This window comes from Patiria miniata, unplaced genomic scaffold (assembly GCF_015706575.1).
Source record: "Patiria miniata isolate m_02_andy unplaced genomic scaffold, ASM1570657v1 HiC_scaffold_28, whole genome shotgun sequence".
NCBI lineage: Eukaryota > Metazoa > Echinodermata > Asteroidea > Valvatida > Asterinidae > Patiria > Patiria miniata.
The window spans coordinates 6200626-6222429 of NW_024037067.1; the positions used below are offsets into that span (position 1 = coordinate 6200626).

At 39.0% G+C, this 21804-nt stretch overlaps 1 protein-coding gene across 1 annotated transcript; it reads right to left on the bottom strand.

The window, feature by feature from the left end:
* Window positions 1–8001: 8001 nt before the first annotated feature.
* Window positions 8002–21800, bottom strand: LOC119734964. Its single transcript, XM_038208624.1, has 4 exons — window positions 21152–21800; window positions 10323–10406; window positions 9701–9838; window positions 8002–8500 (listed from the first exon to the last, which is right to left on the bottom strand). Exons 1-4 carry the CDS (start codon window positions 21426–21428, stop codon window positions 8205–8207), a joined length of 795 nt encoding a protein of 264 aa, XP_038064552.1. The 5' UTR covers window positions 21429–21800; the 3' UTR covers window positions 8002–8204.
* Between the last annotated feature and the right edge of the window lie 4 nt (window positions 21801–21804).

Consider the following 21804-nt stretch of genomic DNA (forward strand, 5'->3'; position numbering starts at 1 on the left):
ACTCAACATGCAATATTCGTGGACTATTCCACATGCAATACTCGTGTAATATGCCACCTGCAATATATACTCATGAGGCTGTAACCGTGAGATCTGCCATTGGAATACGCGCTCCCAGTCCACATGTGATTTTAAGACCTCGGACTCCGGAATTCATCAATTCACGGTGCCTTTTTTCCAAACAAGCCCCCGGTGCATATAGCTCAAACAGAGAAAACTGCCAGCAGGCAAATTATTCAACTGGTGTGCAAACATCATTTGTTATGAGGGTTCTTATTAAAAAATCCTGGCTCTCTGATGAAGTCAAAGTCCTTTTTTTTAATTTAAAGGTCAGCTGAAAAGTACATGTACAAGCCTGCACTGAATGTCTGTAGAGAAAATTTAATTTAAATTTCTTTCTATGGCAAAAATACTGATGATTAACACTGACAACGAATAATTGTTTTTTTGATTGGTGCATGAAACACCTTTTTCTGTTCTACTCATTCTACAATTTTCTACGTAAAAAAAGTCAACTATAGACGGATGATGACACGGATAAATAAATCAAGTTTTAAAATTTGTGGTGTTTTCTTTCCACAAGACTACAGTCTAACAAAAATTGGGCACACTGAACTGTGTTGGGGCAGAGGCTAATGATATGGATAAAAAAAACTGAGCTATCCTGCCATAACATTAGCCAGCTTCAAAACTGTCATTTCTGTTATTTAAAATGCTTCAAAACTGTGATGTTTAGTCGCAATTTTGAAAATGATTCACCGTTTGTAAATGCTGTTTTACCAATGGTAGTGATCCATCGCCATATTGAAGAAAACATGTCGTGTATTATTCCAATTTCAGTTGTGTTTGGGTGGGGTTTTTTTTTGGGGGGGGGGGTTAACTCTTTTCAGTGTGGAAAATTCAATAAATACTAAAAAGGATGTTGATATTTTAAACCCTTTGCCATTCCTAGGAAGCATAAATCTCAAGTTGGACATATTGAAGAGTTTGTGAACTTTGATTCACATGAAAGGAAAAAGATTGCCAATTGCAGACTTATCCAACTGACACACTTCCCTTTAAGCCACGTCACATCTCCAGACATGTCAGATAAATCCAAAGCTGTTTTCCAACAAAGAGAGGATTTTGTCGCTCGGAAGCAAACCATATCGTATCAAGTGTCGCACCGTTTGCCTCAGGCGGCCGTCTTTTTAAAGCTCGGTAATAATTTCCAGCTTTGTACTGCCCCCGTTATTTCGTCGCGAAGAGGGAAAAGGTCAGTTTTCATTTGTCGCGAGGATCAGCGCGAAGGTATTTTCAAGGCAATATGGCCCTCAGGGTGCTAGAACGGCTCGGCTATTAAGACTAAAGGAAAGCGTTTTAGAACTGAGCAGGAATTTGCCGCAAGGGTGACAGGCATTTTTTTGAGGGAAAACGATACAAGCACTCGCAGACAATGTCTCGAAAATACTCTATGAATGATTCATGGTTTGGGGCTAAATCAATCGAGACAATTACAAGTTGTCGGTAAGCCCCAGACAGCCTGCCTCTCGTGCTTAAAGGTCTGTGTTTTGGTGTTAAGAGTAAGTCTCATTATATACCCTGCAGGTAAATGCGCGGTTCTGGAAGAGAAGTAACGACTTGGTCGGGTGGGAAGTCCCGAGCAAGCGCTGTGACTTTTAAATATCACAAGTTAATTGTCCGAATTAAAAATTGCATGACTGAATCATATTTGCATGTTAACTCGCTGTAATTCCTCCTACACCAGTCTAGACAACGAATTTCCATGAACAATTCTTGCTGTAGAGAATTTTGTTTTTCAAGTTTTGAGAAGAGATACACAGAAATCTGTACAATGCAACATTTTGACAGATTTCAATCATTAAGTTCAGTCAGTTACTGACATTTACGCAAAAGACACATTTTTCCGTAAACACATCAACAAATTTTAAGCACACTTTTGGCATGTTTGGCTAGTAGCTGCATTTCTGTTGCTATTATCTTTGTGACGTTCTCATGATATCCAACATGTATTCAGTATTCAGTACACACAATCATCATTAACTACCCCTCAGCTCAAGTATTGTACATGTAGAACTAGCACTTGTAATCACTGACTACAGAATTAATTGTCTTAATGAGACGGAAGTCCAACAATGCGCTACGATGCTTGAGTCAATATATTGGCTTAAAGCTACAGTCCATCATTTGCAGCTATCCAAAAAGTATCTGACGTAATTTCCTTGGAAAACATACTTGGTTGAAAGATAGTAAGGGGACTAAACTCTCTGTGAAATAATTCTTTCTGGCAAGCTGTCATTTTGAAGAAATCAATGAAAGAAGGCCATTCCAACGGTGCGTCACCGTTGGAAATTTCTGTTAGTAGTTCGTTTATTTTATTTGGCGAAGCACTGCAATCGGCTCTGTGAGAACGTGTTACGGACGCTGAATTCAGGCCCAACTCAAAACACGATTCAGCAACTTTGATTTGAAATCTAGATCATAGTTGTTCAGCACCCTTTTTTAGATTTTGAGCATGTTTGTTGCTTCAAACGAACAAAATGCACAAATTACAAATGATGGACTGTACCTTTAACTTCACAAGTGGTCCTCATTTCGAGCCAACGGCTGTACGCAGAGTTAACACTCACACAGACTTTCAAGTAATGTATTAATAACTGTTTGTTTCATTGTGCTTGAGTCTTGATGGATTTGCATCAGGGTGTTTTACACTTTAAATCTGGGATTTTTGCACTTTCTGTGATCAGTGCTTGTCTGAGAACTTGGCTTCGGTTGTCTGCACTCCTTGCCATCATTTCTGTGATTTATTAGAACGAAGCACATTTTTAAGACGATGTACCCAGCATCCCTGGTGAATACGCTCGCGTGTCTGACACCTCTCTCTCTCTCCGCAGTAAACCACACGTACATGTACACACGCCCCAGAACACGCCGTCTGGCGGTCTGACACCAACACCTACCACTTCCTGGATCGCTGCACCGTTTTCGGCAACAAAATATTGATTTTGGCTTGGGGGTTGTCCTTCGGGTTAATATGCCCATGGGAATTGTAAAGTGCTCGTTCCAATGCTGAGGCTGAGGCGCACTTCAATCCAAATTCGAGATTTAATTTCAATCCACGATTTTATTTATTCACTTTCGATTTTCAAATCTATATATGCATGAAATTAATCTGTTCTTCATAGATGTACCGCAGTTTCCACCATGAGCACACACACACAAATATGGATGCATACACAACCTTTCAAATGAATTGCAAGCGGATATCTTCATTCTGTAATGGATAATGAAGATATATTTCTCCACACAAATTAACAATGCCTAAACAGAGCCCTGCACCAAAGCACCAGATTACTGTAACTGTTTCCTTGGGAGTACAGAAAGGGAACACTTCTCTTCCTTTTTCTATTTGAAAATTTGAAAGGCCTAATCTATGTGCAGAAGAATTCCTTCTTTGGTCAAGCCTGCATCCAAGCATGAGACAGCATAGATTATCCACGTGCAATGCTGTGGAAGAAATCCTGCTTTTGTCGGGAAAAGACACCAAGCACAAGACTGTATTTCCTTGAGAAAGGGCATCTCAAATCTTCTTCAATTCCTTTTATATCCAAACATTTGAAAGGTTCTATCCACGTGCTGTGGAAAAAAATCCAGCGTTTGTCAGCCCTGAAAGACGGGCACTTCCATGGACTGCCTTGACCTTATCAGAGGCTGCCTGACTTGATTGCATTTGGTTCGGATAGAAAATGGGAAACAAACCAGAAATGAATTCCATCGATTCTCAAGACGTCTCCAAAGAAAGCAACCGTAAAGGTCAGGAACGAGACAGGTTGTTTTTTCTTTCCTTAATTTCATTTCAGGAATCACTGGCTCAGAGGTTTCTAAATAGCAATTTATGCGAGGCCAACTTGCGGTGTTGCATTTGTTGCTTTGTTTTTGTAAAAGTGTGGATTACCTACATATATGTATGTAGGTTATCAACTTATCAAGCAATTTGTTTTCTGGAGTTCAAAGAAATATTAATTACTAAAGATGTAACAAGCATAACTTATCAAGGCGTTCAGCTTAATTAAGCCAGCATTCTGGACCACAATTATTGTAGACATGGTATTGGGGGGGGGGGGGCTGAGGCTGGCCTCATGTCAACTTGCGATTTCCTTGCGCCGCGACAGAACTAGCCTTGGTCAAGGCGTTCATCAATCTGTGATGGCATCTGGGTTGCTAACAAACACAAGCTGCGCGCTGTGAACAGAACGAAGCGTGAACAGCGACCTCACATGGAAACAATGCAAAACAGTTGGTGAAGAACAAACCTTTTGCTCTTGCTAGTGGATAAACGTTTTATATAGCAGCCAGATACTAGCATGGACACTATTGACGAAGCCTTGACCAAGGCTAGTTCCGTCACGGAACAATGAAATCTCAGGTCAACCAGAGGCCAGCCTAACAGGAGCTTATCAAGCAAAATTAGGGAGGGGGGGGGGGATGCTTCAGCCCCCAATCTAAACCCCCCCCCCCCTCCTTTCCGGCCTATATCTACCAATATGATCATTCTACGGTCCCTGTGGCCAGATCTAGGATAAGCACAGCGAATGTACTTTTACAAAAAGCAATCATTTATGTAAACCGCTCACGTCCCAAGCGAGTACAAATCAATCCCAAAACCATTGGTGCATTTTGCATGCATGTAAGTGATCCTGGCATATCATCGGAACAATTGAAAGCGCACATCTGTTATTCCATATGCCATTCAGCTTTGGGCCTCATAACATTCAGGACACGGATGGGTTACATTTTTCTATGTTCCAGTAGTGCAAACAGCATATGAAATTTTTAACATTGCGTGTATGCATGTGCACTTTTGGGAATGTCTGTTGTGCTGTATCCAGCATTAGGCTATACGGAGAAACTGGCAATCACTGTTGTTCAATATAGAATATTAATTGCTTGGATAAAATACATGTACATGTAGGTAAATATTACAGTTATAGATAGATCCTCAAAAAAACATCAAAAACAGCCGAAAGTGAAACTGCATGAATTGGGTCCTACATCTACATGTGTAGATGTAGATGATCTATAAAACAAACCAAATTGGCCGAATAGACCCCTCCTGCTATCTGAACAGTCACAGACAGTCAAAAAGTCAATCCTGTTCCACTGCCATGCCTGTTCACACAGGCTAGTCACCAACAGTCAGATCACATTCCTGACAAGCACTGTGACAAGTCAAATTCCATCAACAGACAAAAGCAGGTGACTGGTAGGTACAGCTGGCTTTTCAATCACCTACTGTCAAGGCAAAGCTGTATCAAGCTACATAAACAGTCACAGCCAGTCAAATCCTGCTTTGTGTAGGCAGGGAGCTCTTAACTGTTAAAAAACAGTCACTTGATTGATTTTGTCAGGAGGGACAGCTTGGTCCAGTTTGTCAGCTAGAGTAGGGGAAGTTAAATAATGCATTGCAGATATCTTAGAGATACACAATGATGCAATTGCGTTACAATGAACGCACAAAAGGGTTACTCAGTCATGCCTATTAAAGCGATACAAAACCAATGCCCGCTAACCGTGCCTTAACGCACAAGGACTATAGATGGAAAATTTTGGTCAATAAATTTGTGCAGTATAACATCAGCCACTGGGACTGAACAGAAATATGAACGCTGCTTACTTTCAAAACGGCTGGATAGCTAATCAGTTGATTATGTGCTGGTGTGGTATTCCCAAGGTCGCACAAATTGGGACATCGTCCTTTTTAAAAATATTTACAGATCAATGAGACTGACGATTTGGACGAATGACTCATTTTCCTGGGGGAAAAAATGATTGCATAATGCAATTTTACATCATAAATGTACAGTATTTACATTAAAAAAAGTTTTACCCATATTTACAAAATCACACAACTTCAAGTTAATTTTAAGACACGATTTTGTTATAGAAAATTTTGGAATACAGAAAACGGATGGAAAGTACGTCATCGGTACGCTTTATTTTTACCAGTTTTTTGTAGTAGAGTTGTATGCATTCAACAAAGGTAAAAAGTCTTGAGTTGCTAACTGCTCGCATTCCAATAGGTGACAACGTATCAAAATGCCTCAATGAAAAAAAATGCCAGATCAAAAATATGTATTTGCGTATAATATTTAATACGCTCAAAGATACTGAACATGTCAGTTCTGAACATGATTTGGGGTTTAACAAGAACTGACAAACATTTTTGTTTTTTAATTTTACAAGTGTCATGCAATGATCACCAAGGTCAGCTATTGACAGAAGTTTTTGAAACTCGTAGTGCTTGATCTGTGCCACTCGATGGTTCACAAAACCTTGACCAAGATACTAACTATCATGAGCGAACTTTTTTCTCTTGAAGAAAATTATATGCTGACAGTTCTCTTATATTTCACAGGTTGGCTGGAGTTTTGGCTTTTTTGCAGGCGTACATGTAGGCCTACAGGTACCTCAGGATTCTCTGCTTACAGGGTATTACCGCTGGGTGCAATTTCATGGCCCTGCTTATCGTTAGCGAAACATCCCTGTTTACTTCTGCAGACAAATTCTGTGCTTACAGTAAGCATATTTCACAGGTTAGCACGGTTCTGCCTTTAATGTGTACCAGGTACGTCCCGTAACGAAGGATTCTGTGCTTACAGGGTTAGCACAGAATTTTTCTGCTAGCGCTGTTACCACAACATGGTGATTGTAAGCACGAAATTCACTGGTTACCTGAGCCATTAAATTGGCCCAGTTCCAATATGGCGTTCAAGCAGAAATTGTTGTTTTGCAAAATTTTGTGTAAAAAAAAAATCAGTCGAGTACCAGTTAAAAGCAACATGCATTGCATGCTATTTGGCTGATAACCATTCTCCTCCAACAAGTACTTTCTACGCTTAGCATATATTTGTGCCTAGCCGCTCCTCGAAAATTTGCCAATGATGATCATCTAGTAATTCAGTATAGGATGGTCTAGACGCTGCTCGGAACCATGAATTATGACACACCCCGCAATGAACGTCAGCGGCATGATTAAAGTTGACACCTGATACGCAGAGTCAGGAGTGTATGGGACTTGTGGAGAATATTTTAAGATTCATTATAAAAGACTCATCGGTATGCAAAAGACTACCTGTGTTGCATGTATTTGAGATTAGGTTACGACAAAATGTAGAATGAACAAATCCCATCTTGTTAAATGGTTGCTCAAAAATCAGGAAGCAGAAATTGAGAAAAGATTCCTTTTTTAATGGAAGCAATTGAATACCATCTCTTAATGTTCATATCAGAAGCAGAAATTTGATCGCTATGGCAAATCAGCCATTTGAAATGTTTAACTCTCAAAGAACAGTCACTGATCATTATAAGTTCAGCTGAGGAACATTTGAGAGACAATTTACACGTATGGTACACCCACTTGCACAGAAATTCAATATTAATTTAAATAATAGTGAAAGACTTAAAAGGTCCTTTAAAAAATTGTTTGTTGTTTTGGAAGCACAACTTTTGGACATCATCATGTTGTTCCCTTCAATGGATTGATGATACAGGGTTTGAGGAAAGAGGTTAAATTTTGGACCGAGGATGGAAGCAAAGAAGGACTTTGTTTCTGAAAAGGTCTTTCTTTGACATACAGAAATATGGCAAAAGCTCTATGTCCAATGCAGCCAAACTTCGTGTGTATCTGTGCACATTGCCAGCATTCCAACAATCTTTGTATCTTGAAATTGAAGAAGAAATGACAAAATCCATAGACTTTGACAAATATTCATCTAATTCTCTCATTCCCCAAATTGATGTTGATATTGAAGTGCCCCCCTCCAAAAAAAATGGAACCACCTTTTTTCATAATGTACATGTACACTTCATTATGCTGGTGTTGTTGGTAGAACACCGGAACATCAAACCAGAGGTCAATGGTTAGAATCCAGTACTGGTCGACCTCTTTGCTCCCTTGAATTAACCCACTTGAGTAAATACCGGTACTAAATGAAAGTACTGGCACTCTCTCTTGGTCTGTTCCCCCTTCAAACTTAAGAAAAGGAGGCTCACCATTATAATGATTCTTCAGTTTTTTGAACACCGGAATATCAAATTAGAGTTATGGGGTTCGATTCCAGTATTGGTTAAATCCACTTCAGTGAATACTACATGAAAGCACTTAAGCACCTGTCTCTCTCTCTGTCTTGGTCAGCTCCCCCACCTCAGAGTTTCCCCATGAGTTTCCGTCGCGAGCTCATCGTTTCCTCCTTCTTGTTGGCTCCCGGTTTCTCCAAGACGGCCCGCACCCACACCTCCTCCTGGTGCCACGCCCGGGCGATGAGGAGGTACAGCGTCCCGCTCAGGAGCGTCAGGCCAAACGACGCCCAGGCCAGGAAGAAGGACCAGGAGTAGTTGAGCTGGTAGCCCGTCGGGAACGGGGGTAACACCTCGGGGACCTCGTTGGTGCCGTAGATGAAGCTGACCATGAAGAACAGGGTGCTGAGAAGATTGAAGAAGGCTGGTGGATCAGAAGAGAGAAAAAAAAACGGCAAAAGTTGAGTTATTTTGGCTTGCATCAAGGGCTGTTCTGGAATTGACCATAACCTCTGCCCACCTATGTGTACATTTCTCACAGTACTTGACTGTGCTTCTCTTTGCCTTATGCACGAGTTGGCCATTTTTGTCAAGTTCCCTGAATGTATTCATTAATTGTTAACTGTTGAATGGGATGGCGCCAGACTATTTATGCACACATGATGCAGCCTTATTTTACTGTCATTTTTTTTTAAATCTGGCTTTAAACATTAGGGAATGTTTAAAATTACAAATTTTAAATTATTCATTGAAGCAGTAATTAACTTGCATTCATTTCTCTTCGCAAGTTCCAAAAATTAAGATTTTACCTCACTTTCTATTCGATATGGCCGACTCGTGCGTAAGGCCCATGGTCCACTGACCGGAATTCCGGATCTTTTTGGTCAATGCGCACTGTTTGACTGACTGGCAGGGAGGGTAAATTAACAAAACTGAGGGCGTTTCTGGTTCTTTCAAATTGACAATATGCAGAGAGAATTATACTGGCAACTGCTACGCTATATGAAGAAGATCATGCATTTCTTATTGTCTTGCTGTCAGGAACCAGACAAAGATGGAAGCCAGCTAAATAAGTTTTGAAAAAAAAATGGCCACTTAGAAGAACCTTGAATATTTTACCTGTTCCAAAAAATCATCAAAATCATATAAAGGGATATGCTCTTCCAGTTTGTGTTGAAATGTCTTAGTAAAACTGACAATACTTGACAAAATACTTCAGATATGGTACGTAAACTATTTTCTGAACCAGGCAATATTACAGCAAGCACTCTACTGAAATACTGGCAAAGAGCGCTTATATTACTCTTGCGGACTCAACGTCAAAATGTATAGTCTAGGTCATTTAATACATGAAATAATTGCCGTACCAATCTTCATTAAAATGACCGCGGCCAATATGAAGGCAAATTGCCTGATTTCGCATAAGTGCGTTTCCCAATTTTCAGTCGACGCCAACTGCACTATACATTCCACAGAGAATTGCTGTATTAGCTGCGCCAATATAAAGCCAATGCAAAACTACTCTGTTTTTTGAATGCACAATTGGAATTGGAAAATTACACTGGGATTGGTCAATTACACAAATAGAGCTTTCTGACTAGGATAGTGACTACCAGTATGTTACCTCCTATTAAGAACATGATGCCGCTGTCTGTGAAGAGAACGGTAAGCATGGTCCACGTCCCCTGGAGGCTGGTCATGGCGGCACAGAACTGCATCATGAGCGCTGCACACGCTATGACGCAGGCAGATTTTTCCATGTCTGAAAGCAAAAATGTGGATGAACACAACAATCAAAATTTGCCAGGTACACATGTGGAATATATTAAACATGGATAACATCTCAGCAATGACAGCATGCCAGAAAAAGTAATTTCACAGCGAGTTTAGTGCAATTACCGGTACTATCTGTAAACCAAGTAAGATTTTTAACAATAATTTGGTCAGTTACTTTTTGGATAGCTGCAAATGATCTACTCCACCTATAAAACTTTCAAAGGGCACCAAACGAATCCCCAAAACTCCTGAATGGCTTTTGGAGGATCTGCAAGGCTAAGGGTGAATTATTATAAGATTTGCTTCAGCGCTTAACATGTTTATCATCTTTATCCATGCAACACCCAAAACCACCCTGCCTGTTACTCCCTGTACCGCCAGAACTTCCCCAGCACTGATATGGTTCGATGGATTCACCAATGAATTTCTTTGTGAAACAATGAAAAAAAACATTAAGTACAGGTACTTACAAAACCGAACACTCAAGTACGAGGCCCCTGGGGCACTGGCTTTTATGCTCGATGTGAAGTTATAGGCCTCGCATTCTACAAAAGCTGCAAACACAAAAAGAAAAACGGGGACAAAATTATTACAAAATATCGAGGTTGGGGAAATATCAATGTAAATGATCTTGAATCTGATAAGGAAATAGAAATAATGGACCCTACATTTATAAAAAATGACCCACGTCTAGGCTTGCCGTGACTAGTTAGACTCGAAAGGAGACATTTGGTTTATGCCTTTAGGCTTATAAAAGAGTAATTAGGACAAAATAATGTGTTTTTTTGTTAAGTTTTAGGCAGTTTAGGACATTGTTAATACTGAGTGACTCGGTCATATCAGTTAGTGGATGATGCTGAACCTTTGGGTCCAGCTAAAATTAAGAAAGAAAAAAATAAAATAAAAAACATGAATTCATTGTATTGATGACAGACATACTCATGACCCATCAGCTTTGTACATATATATAACATTTGCTTTTGCTTTAATTTTCAGAAATGGTTGGATTTGGGGGATTAGTATTTTATAACAAATTGTTACACTGACTTGTTTGAAGTTTTGTGTTCATAGATACTGGAAAAACCAAGAAAAACAATCATGTTCATGTAGCCTGGTTCCCTGACCCCACTTTAATTTAAATGGAGCAATTTATAGACGTCGGGGAATTCTACAGTCAGGGCACCAGCCTAGAAAGCTTGTACCTGTTCATAGGTGTGTAACAGTTTGCAAACAAAATTCAGACTAACTAAATATGGTAAATTGGGGACAATATTTGAAAAAAGCCAATTTTTTTTCAAACACTGGTCGGCTATGAACATACCAGTTTTCTTGAAAATGTCAGCACACTAGATGCCATAATTCTACCTCCTTGGACTGTCATTCACTGACAGTCCAGTAAATTATTTCATAATAATTGTGTAGTTTTGTTTGTTGATGTTTGCAAATGTTGTATAAATTCCCTTTAAAACAAAAGCCAGCAGAACCTCCATGATAAAGTGCATGACCCATGATACAGCGTTTCTATCCTTTGTTCCCCTGGGTACTCTTTGATCTTAATAGCTTGATTGGATAATCACTTATCTAAGCCTCATTTGGTAGAATTACTCTCAGGAGGTGGGCTGCGGCAATAAATGCCCCACTGATGTCTTCTGCATCGGCAAGTCATCATTATCACACTTGGGTTATCATTCCAGGGTCTGCCAATTAAGACTAGTGGGTTTACAAAAGTTCTTGGCTCATCTTTGACGTGTGCTTCACGCTTAGCTTCATGATTCTAGTCTCCTGACTTGACAGGCTACAGTGCATGCAGTATTAGTATTGGTCCACTTTCTGCACCAAATCCTGACAAAAGTGACAGACAAGGCCAACGGTTGGTGTAATTCCATTGGATTTAAGCACGGCAGAATCTTTTAGCTGACGTCAAGAGAATACGAAGGCAAAGCCTTAGACGAGGAGACAAAGGCGAAACCTTTAGACGAGGCCAGGGGTTTCATACGACTCTATTTAAAACACATCAAATTAATTATCAATTATCATGTTAGCATAGGAGGGGGGTACTGGTTGAAAGACTAACCAAACTCTTAATTATTTGATTATTTGCATTTTACTGGAAGTGTGAAGAAACTTTCAGGGCTAGATGAAGAATACGGTATGTCCAGTTTTACTTTTAGAGGTGGTAGATTGTAGGTACCGGTACATGTAGGTGTCTATTTACATGTACCCCTGTAATATTGGTGTTGCTTTAGTGTTCCCCCCCCCCCCCCAAAATGACATATTGGTAGGTGGACGCTAACAAGTAACAGAATTAGGAAGAAACTAAAAACCCAATCTGTCTGGGTGGCATGTGAACCCCAGTCTGTACAGCTACCGGTAGGAGATGAGGAAAGTACCAGGAATCTATCTGACTCCCCCAAGAGGAAAAAAAATCACCCAGTATGAAACCCCAAGAAGAGACAATAAAATCTCAATACGAGATGAAATGCCTAGTCCTTGTCAACATCTCTTGGCCTCCGTTGAACGGTTGAATCTTCTTATTTAGCTCTCATGGCAACCAGAGAGAGAAAGTGCCTGGGAAGGCATCCTTCTCTCCAGCTACATGCGTCCCTGGGGACAAGATGCCATTAAACATCTCTCAATTAAACACTACTGAGGGACTACTAAGGGGAGAAGAGGGGGATGGGAGGTTGGGACTCCGAGGTCTGGCGTGTTGGGCCAGGTCCTCGTCAGCTACTAGGCAAACATTAATGCAATGATTGAGAGATTGGTTGGTTGTCACATGATGTGTGAAGACCCGCCTTTACTTGACCGTTGCTATATTCTGCACGGGAATGAGTGCTGTGCGTAAAGTGGCTGTAGACTAAGAACTCGTGAGCCTTGTAATCAATAGTTTTACGTTTTGATTAGATAATTAATGACAGCAAACTGATGAATTGTCTTCCACTAACGACAGGCATGTATGCAACTGACTGTGTTGCCTAAGAGTTGGAGTAATTAGTAAATGTTTTATAGTTATATATTGCAATTGATGTTGAAAAACAAGTGGAATTTTTAGACTGAATTAAATTTTGGTCATTCTTAGAACTACCCTGTCCTCTGAAACTGTTATAAATCATAAGACCTCCCTTCTTTTAATTTATCCTTTGACGATGTTAAGTCTATTATTTGTTCACTTATGTTGTTGGATACAATATACCCCAGTGCAGATGACCTAGAAAAAAGCAATGGGTCATAGCGACATCCAGGCCTTTTCCCCAAAGTGTTTTCAAAACAGTGCATTTGAGCTGCACAAAACATGTCCCTACATGACATGATTCAGAACATAAAACGGAACCAAATAACACTTTAGTATGCTCCAAAATGAAATTCAAGAAAAATATCCAATGCCATTCCATGTTGACAATGTACACAAATATGTACACTGTAGATTGTCGTGTACATGTACAGGCTGTGCTCACACCCGGGCTGTTTCCTGACTACAAAACGATGAAGCGCTGTGTAAATTTGCATTCACAACTCACACAATAGGCCTAGTCAATGTATGGACAGATCTGAAGGAAAAAAAAAGATTAGAAGGAACATTTATCATTAATAGGTGCACATGAATCATCAACTTTTCCGTAGCACATCCACAACACAGTTTTTAGTACATACATGTATGCTGGGATTTGCAATGAGTAACTTTCATGTGCCCGTGGAGCACCAATTTTACTTGACAATTCACCAGTTTAAACACAAAAGAAAAATTTGCATTGTAAGTCGATGTGGCACAGTAAGCAATGAAAAGCTCTCAGGCTGAGTGGTGAATACTGAGCATGTGATCAGATCTGAACATCTTGACAGTGACTTTAACATACATTTTGTAAGACTGAACCTCTTAAGTTGCTGAATTTTTTTTTGGGGGGGGGATTTCTCAAAAAATGCTCTGTCACCTTTTCATTCTAATCTTAATTTCAACACATTTCAGCATGTACAAACTGGAATTTGTATCCTTGTGGAGTCATTTCTTTGTTCTCGTCTACTAACATTTTAGAATATGAAAATATAGTTTCAAAATGCTCCTATTTTAACCAGAATTAATTTCCTGGGCTGAAATTCAGAATTAGTAGCTCTTACATAAAATACTTTAATTTGCGACAAATCAACACACCTGGGAAATTCCTAGTTTTGAGTAAAATCTACATATTTCGTGATAACCTTGTGGAGAAGTATTCACCTATAGAAATTGCCCTGTGGAGACGTACAATCTTTTGTACGCACAAACTGTGAGTGTGATGCAGCATTTCTCATGTTTCTGTATAATCTGCATGCACAAGACATTGACCGAAAAGACTTTTTTACAGTAGGCCTATATGGTTTGCCGTTTCGTGAGCATTCACATGTTCTATTCTCATTGCTGATCCAAAGATTATTGATCCGTTGCGCCAATAAACTATATACGCATGCAACGCATACTGATCAATACATTCTGTGAACAACGTGTGCTGTTGCCTCCAAAACCCAGTTATTTGCTGAAACATTTTCCTCCGTTCCATAATGATAGAAATGTGCCAAAGGCAGAATGTCAACAGTATTGCCAACATGGCATGATGGCACAGCAGCAAAAACCAATAAAAGATTCTCTTTTTTGCAAAATTTATTTAAGAATTAATTAAGATAATTCCATACATGTAGACATGTACATATTTAAATGAGGGTCAACATACACGTGATGCTGGAAAAAAGTGACAGTTGCTATTTTTTTTGACCAAATATAAAAAATAGTATCATGTATGTCGTTATTTTTCTTTCTTAAATCAAACGAAAAAAATCATTGCTTTTGCGCTGTCACAGGGGAGAAATTTTCCGATAAAATCCTGTTCTTGACGGCACAATCGTTTTCATGTACACTTCAAAATTGGCCATAACCAAGACGTTATTCTGAGTTTCTCGGTATGCCTATTGACAAAATCTTACTCTTTTTTTTTTGGGGGGGGGGACTTTTTTGTACTATAAAACCTTAATTCCATAATCCTCTGAATCTTCTCATTGTCGGAACCTGTTTAAAAAAAATATCCTTGAAAATGAGAAACCGAACCAGACAATTGATACTTCCAAGCCCTAAGATGATTAAAGCCTTACAAAGGAATGTGAATCAGGCATTTTGTAAAATTTATTTTGAGACTGGAACAGCGGCAGCACACATGGTACTACGCTGAAAGTTGCATCAGTTTTTATAAGATACATTGAACATGTTTAAAGGTAATACAACATTTGCCTTTGCTGTAATTTTCAGAAATGGATGGATTTGGGGGTAAAAATTTTACAGCAAATATTGTTACACTGACCTGAAGTTTTGTGTTCATAGATGTTGGAAAAACCAAGAAACTAATGCTGTTCTTGTAGTCTGGTTCCCTGACCCTACTTCAGACAAAACAGAGCAATTTATAGACATACCGGTAGGGGAATTGTCAGGTAAGGGAACCAGACTAGATGTCCTGCACCCGTCTACGGATGAAACCGATTGCAAACAAAATGTGGACTAACTAAATTCAGTAAATGGGGGAAGTATTTTTGTCCAACGATGGTCGGCCGACCAATATTGGAAATTGATACAAAAATGCCACTTTTCTTAAAATTGACAGCACACCAGGTGCCATGATTTCACAGGACACTTAAGACTTTTAGTTTACAAACTTTACAGTCAAGTAAGGTTTTTCATAATTTGGTACTTTTGTTTTTTGATGTTTGCAGTTGTGTTGTAACATTTTTAAATGCCTATTCTCAGAAATTTATGTAAAGTTTGTTTGTTTGTCTGTTTGTGTGTTTGTTGTTTCTTCCCCTTTCATTTTGGTTTTATTTCTCTTTTTTAGGCAAGAATATAAGGGTTTTGCACTTGGCCCCTCCCACTAGAACCGCACGGTATAAATATTTCTTACCGCCGCAAATCAATTTCTGCTGATCTTTACGCCATTCCAAACTTTCTGCCTCTCACCCTCTTCTTGTTCTGATCATAACTACCGACGGAACTGCCATTTTAATGGGCACTAACACGTGAAATATAGGACCAGCGGTGATTATATTCCGTAGTTTGGTCTTGGAAAATCAGAAGTACGTGGGCTACTGCACAAGAGCGGAAATTATATACAGGCTATTAGTCGGGCCCGAAGGGAGGTCAACTTCTCCTAGCCGTCAAAAACGACGAACGTAAATCTTGACAAACTACAGGTATGTAAGTGATCCTGTGCAAGCGGAAAAGGGTGCTGTACAACTATGTATTGTTACGTACGTACATTAGGGAAGATGGCCCATTATGACTTGAGTAGAAAATACCAATTCAAAACATAGCACTCAACAAATCTGATGATTGTTTGTTGATTGCAAACTGGCTAAAATGGACAATACATCATCTGCTTTTTTTTTTTGCCTTTGGGAAAGATTTAATTCATATGGGTGATATTTGCTAATCTTCCCCAATGAATCACCCAACTTTAATATCTTTCAAGTAAAAAGAAAGAAGAAATGGGCATCCCAAAACTGTTGATATACTTTCCAGATAATTTCCTGATTTTTTCCTAAGACACAACGCAGGGGTGTGCAAAATCATATCAAAAATTGGAGGATTCAGGACTGTTAGGGCTATAAATAAACATGCTTCATGTAAAACTCTTGCCCCCATAAAAGTAAACCCACACAAGTCATAAACTCACACAACCAGTAGGTTTTTTTTTGTTTGTAGTCATTTGTTTCCATTTTTAGAGGCCTACTATGTACCTGTCCACAATTGTGCAAAATAACCTTAGACTTTATAAAAAGTTAATTGCTTTGAAGCAATAGGCTGGCACCCGTTACATTTTCACAACCTGTAGTAGGCCTATTACTTAAAAAAAAAAAAGAAGGAAGATTAGGCCAAAAGAACAAAATACTCGGTCTCTGGTCAGCGCGCGTCGATTTTAATCATGCGCGTCAACCTTCTTTTTTTTTCAAATTAACACGGAAGCTACAACAGCAACTACAAATTTTTGTACCAAGGAGCACCAAGGAATGGGGAAATTGCACCAAGGCAAATGATAAAGGGCACCAAGGCAAATTATGGAGGACACCAGTGTATAATGAGGACACAAAAAAGCAAAATAGTACCCACCTTGTCTGTACAATACAAGCTTGAAAAAAAAAAGCCACCCAAAAAAACGCGTCACCGCATCAATTCCGGAACTTCGGTCTGACCAGAGACCGAATATTTTATTTTTTTGGCCTTACATGTATCATTTCATTTTGAATGTGGGTATTTATTTGGAGTTGAGTGCGGTTGCCTCCTGGTCTGGAGCATTGAATTTGTGGTCTGCGGGTAATTTTGCAGGTTGTGGGTTCGAGTCCAGCCTGGGGTTATGGTGCGTGTGCCCTTGGGCAAGGCACTTTGTCACTCATTGCTTCTCCCCACCCAGGAGTCAATGGGTACCTGTGAGGGCAGAGATGGTTATTGTGATTGATTTTAGCTGCTTTTGCAGCTGAAATGGCAGCATCGATCTGTATACTCCCCAGAGCACTGCGATTGTCTTTGGAGTGTTTCATTGACACAAAGTCCCAATAAGCAGGGTAATAATGTAGCGCCTTGAGCACCAATACTGATGGATACATGCGCTTTTTACGTTTAAAGTCCATAAAAGTTTGAGGGATTTCATTTTCAATTATTGCCAAATCTTTGTCAGAGGCACAGAGACAATTGATTCTGCTGGGATATAGGGGGGGGGGGGGCCTATTGGCCTAAATGTGCACATACAACTGAAAATAGCTTTTTCATTGCAAATGCTGTGGAATTTGCAACAGGGTTTTCATTTCTCATTAATTTTGATTTTGAAAGTTTTAAATTTACAATCAAATATAATGCATAAAACTTCTTTAAAGGACTGTGACTTTTCAATCTGGGGGAATTTCGCAACAAGGTAATATTCTTAGACATACAAAAATGTCACTCTTCGACATGTACTTATATTTCTTATTGAAAATTGTCAATTAAAGATACAAGTTTTTTTCTATTTTGCAAAAAGGAAAAGTGGGCATAAATTACGTAATTTCTATCTTCACAAAAATTTGAATAGGAGATATAACGGCTAATGATCAGCATTATGCAAGAACCGCTATGCAATGACAGGCAATAAAAGTTTACGATCAACAACAAATTTTTTTCAGATTTGGACAGTGGACCATAGTTCTTGCTGGTCAGCCTTCAATTACAACCGATTACACGGTGCCTATCTACTACGTTATTTCTGCCTTTTGCAAGTTCTGTGCGCTCTAAAGATCTAAAATGACGTCAGTAGTAGTATTATTTTCATTTAGGGAATTTGAAACCAAGAACGTGAACAATTAAACAACCATATACGAGTCTGGATTATGAAACAAATAAATTTGACCATATGGTGCCAATGCGTACACAAACATGTACAGGACAGAGTTCAATATCTTTTAGTTTCAGTATTCTACGACTACTATGTATAAAGCATTTGACAGGCTGCACGCTCGTCATTTTTTATCAATATTCTGTGACCTTGGAGTACAAATAGTCTACCTGCATCATCCATTCATTGTGGGTCGGCATCAGGAATTTCATTGTGGGTAATAATGCATTTCCAATACAAAGCCCTACATGTACATGTACTCTACCCGTAAACATGCTCACATAGAAAAGCGTACGTAAATTATGGCATACATGTAGTTAAGTGCTTAGTGTAACATTCAAATAATTATTCATGATCCAGCAACAAACCTCATGTGTACATTTTGAATTCACATAGGACCCAAAATATCTTATCTTACATTGCTGCAAAATATTTGTAGTAACTTTTCAAAATTTATAAACACTCCTATCAACTTCAATAGAATACGATGTGTTATTCAAAATATGTCAATCCATTAGAATCCATCGGATGCGAACAAAAAAACAAAACATGTTGACCCATTGTCAGCTTTACCAGAAAAGTAAGAAAACAGAATAGAATTTAATTTTAAAGAAATTCAACTTGTGAAACAGACTACAGCTTTTGAAGGGGAAGAAAGCCAGGTAGCTGCATAAAAAGTATTAAAATTAATACAAAACATTGGAAGTTATCTCTGAAAACATTTGTTTTCAATTTAAAGCATTTATGTCCAGTGTTGTTTGTTTATGTAGTACTCAAAATTACTTGATAAACAACTTTCTTCAACCCAAATTCAGTAAACAACCACTACATGACAAAAACGATGAAGTGGAAACAGATTTTCTTCCAAAGTTTAATGAACAAATTTCTTGCAAATGGAGAAAAAACCCTTGAAAAAGGAAAACAGACATTTTAAAATGGAAAACCAGTGGCCTAGCTGAACAAACGCCAACAGGACACAGTGTATTTTCACACCACGTCAAACCAAATTTTCTCACTCTGAAATTAAAAGTAATTACTCCGTACACTCATACACACCTGTTACTCAATCATTTCTCACACAACTTAAACAGGATTACAAGTGTATGTCCTGCCAAGGCTGCGTAAAAAAAACGTGTCCTTACACACATCCAGGCCATGAATAAATTATCCACTTGAGCTAGGGTCGTGTAATTAGCACATTAATAACCCAGTGGTCAGACATGATTGATGGGATTTACTTTCTATCTAATTCTACAGATTATTTGCTGATTTGGTTTTTCAAAGACAATGCAAAAATGGTATTTAAAGGATTAAAACAGCAATTCAATGGTTGATTTAGGAATTTTAAGGGAGGTCTTAAAGTTGCATTCTCCATGATATTTTTGGAGTTTCATACCAAAAAATAGATTCCATTTCCAAATTGCTATTATAGATACAATTTGTTATTCACTTTTAAACGAGACATTGATCATAAAAAATTGCCCATGTTTAGTTGTACTGAATTATTACTTAACAACTTTAAAATTATAATTTCATTCTCACAGGGTAGGCTGGTTCCCACCCCACAATCAGTATCGATATTGTGCCGACAGGGAGCCAGTCTGCTCGCAAAGCGGATCTGTTTGTGCCCAAAGCAAAAAGCCGTTATTTTTCCAGAGGGTTCCAGGGTTACAAGTATCATTTTTGGATGCAACTGCAGCTGTTAGGCCTTTGAGGCACCTCAGGTCTGCCTATCCCCCCCCCCCTCCCCCCCCCCCCCCCCACCAGAAAATGGCACTCCAAATCGACCACTGCCATCTGCTGTCATTATCTGAAACTATTGTTTCATTTTGTTTTAATTACTGTTACTGGCACCTCACGTGTGAAACCAAGAATATTCGCACCGACGACAAATATTGACTCTCAGTACAAATTTTCTGCATGGCGAGAGCCGTGTTCCAGAAAACCCAAATTTTTGACATGACCGGGAATTGTTGCCAGATGGTCATGCTTCCACGGTGAACCATAGCGGTGTGTAAATTGTGAACGACTCCAAGTATCCATTGATTTTGATTCACGTAAGTCATGAGTCATCAATTAGTGGCTTCACTTCAAATAAAAAAATGTGACATTCAATACGGGCCAAAACACGGATGCAATCATGAACATTTAACACATAGAAAACATAGATGTATATATACCGGTACTGTCGAGTTTCACCTAAATATAGATTTTAAAATGTTGTTTTTCATGCAACAAATGAGACAATGAACAAAGAAATCTCCCATTTTTACTTATGGAATAATCACTTATGGAATAATTAAGTTCCAAATTTTGAATTTGCAGCCTGATTAAATTATGTAGGCAACCCCCTAAAAGTAAAAGAAGCCTCTTTTTAGAGAGATCAGCAAATGCTCAAAATAGAAAAATTTCCGTGTTCAATAAAATATACAAGTTTAAAGCTCACGTGATTCCTATTATTAGGCCTACACGGCTTTTTCTTGATCCACATTAGAATGTTTAACTTTTTGTAATGCAACAATTTCACTGATTGCCATAAAAAAAAGTGTTTTGGTAGTACTAGTAATAAGGTATAAACAGAGCCGTTTATAGTACACATTTTTAAGAAACCCGTCACTGAAAATACAATCAGTTAATTTACAAGAATGATATGGAAGAAGGAAACAAGAAATCACAATTGCTGACTGTAATTTATTCATTTTTTATATTTTTCACCGTTTTTATCCTTTACATCATTATATTTTTAACACAATAGGCCTAGTGGGTTTTAAAATATATGGGTAAATTGTAACTTTTTCCATGACCTAGCGAGGCTGCAACATGTTACTTTAAAAATATTGCGAAGAAGTCAAAGTGAAAATAAATAACTAAATTCTTAAAATAGGAACAAGATGACATTCTACTTACTAGTCCCATCTACTTACCATCTTCTGGTTCATCGCTTTCCGTTACTTCTCCATAATCAGTATAGTTCACATTCAACAAATAATGACAGAAAACCCACAATCCCCGGTTCCGAATCAGCATCCTCGGAGGGGGCTGAGGCAACATCGTCCCGTTACTCATGAAGTAAGTCCTGACTGGCCCGCTGTATGTGGATTGGGTCCAGTACGGCGTGCCGATGGACACTGCGCCCAAGATCAGCCCGACAAAACCCGCAAAGAGGGCTAAGAGGAGGGTGGAAGTTTTGGCAAAAGGCATCGTTGTTGATGGCGATGAGTTTTACTCCGCGAGTACGAGAAAAATGTCGGTTTTACCACACGCGAGTCAGTCCCGCCGTCCCGGTCCCGTCCCGCGCAGCACGGCCCGCTGTTTTGACACTGCACGGTGCTGCGAACTGGTTCAGTTTTCGGTGTTTTTGGTGTTATTTCCCGGTGTTATTTCGTCGTTTTGGGGTGGACGACAATGTTCTGAAACACGACTATGTGGTTGTGAACAGCCGATTGTCAACGTTTGAAAGGACTAGCCCGTCAGTTGGCTGGACTCCAAACAAAGTATGCCGAGAGACTTTTCTTTGAACGAACCGACCCATGACGATTTAATTTGTTTTGTACGTAGTATGCCTACTTTTTGTGTA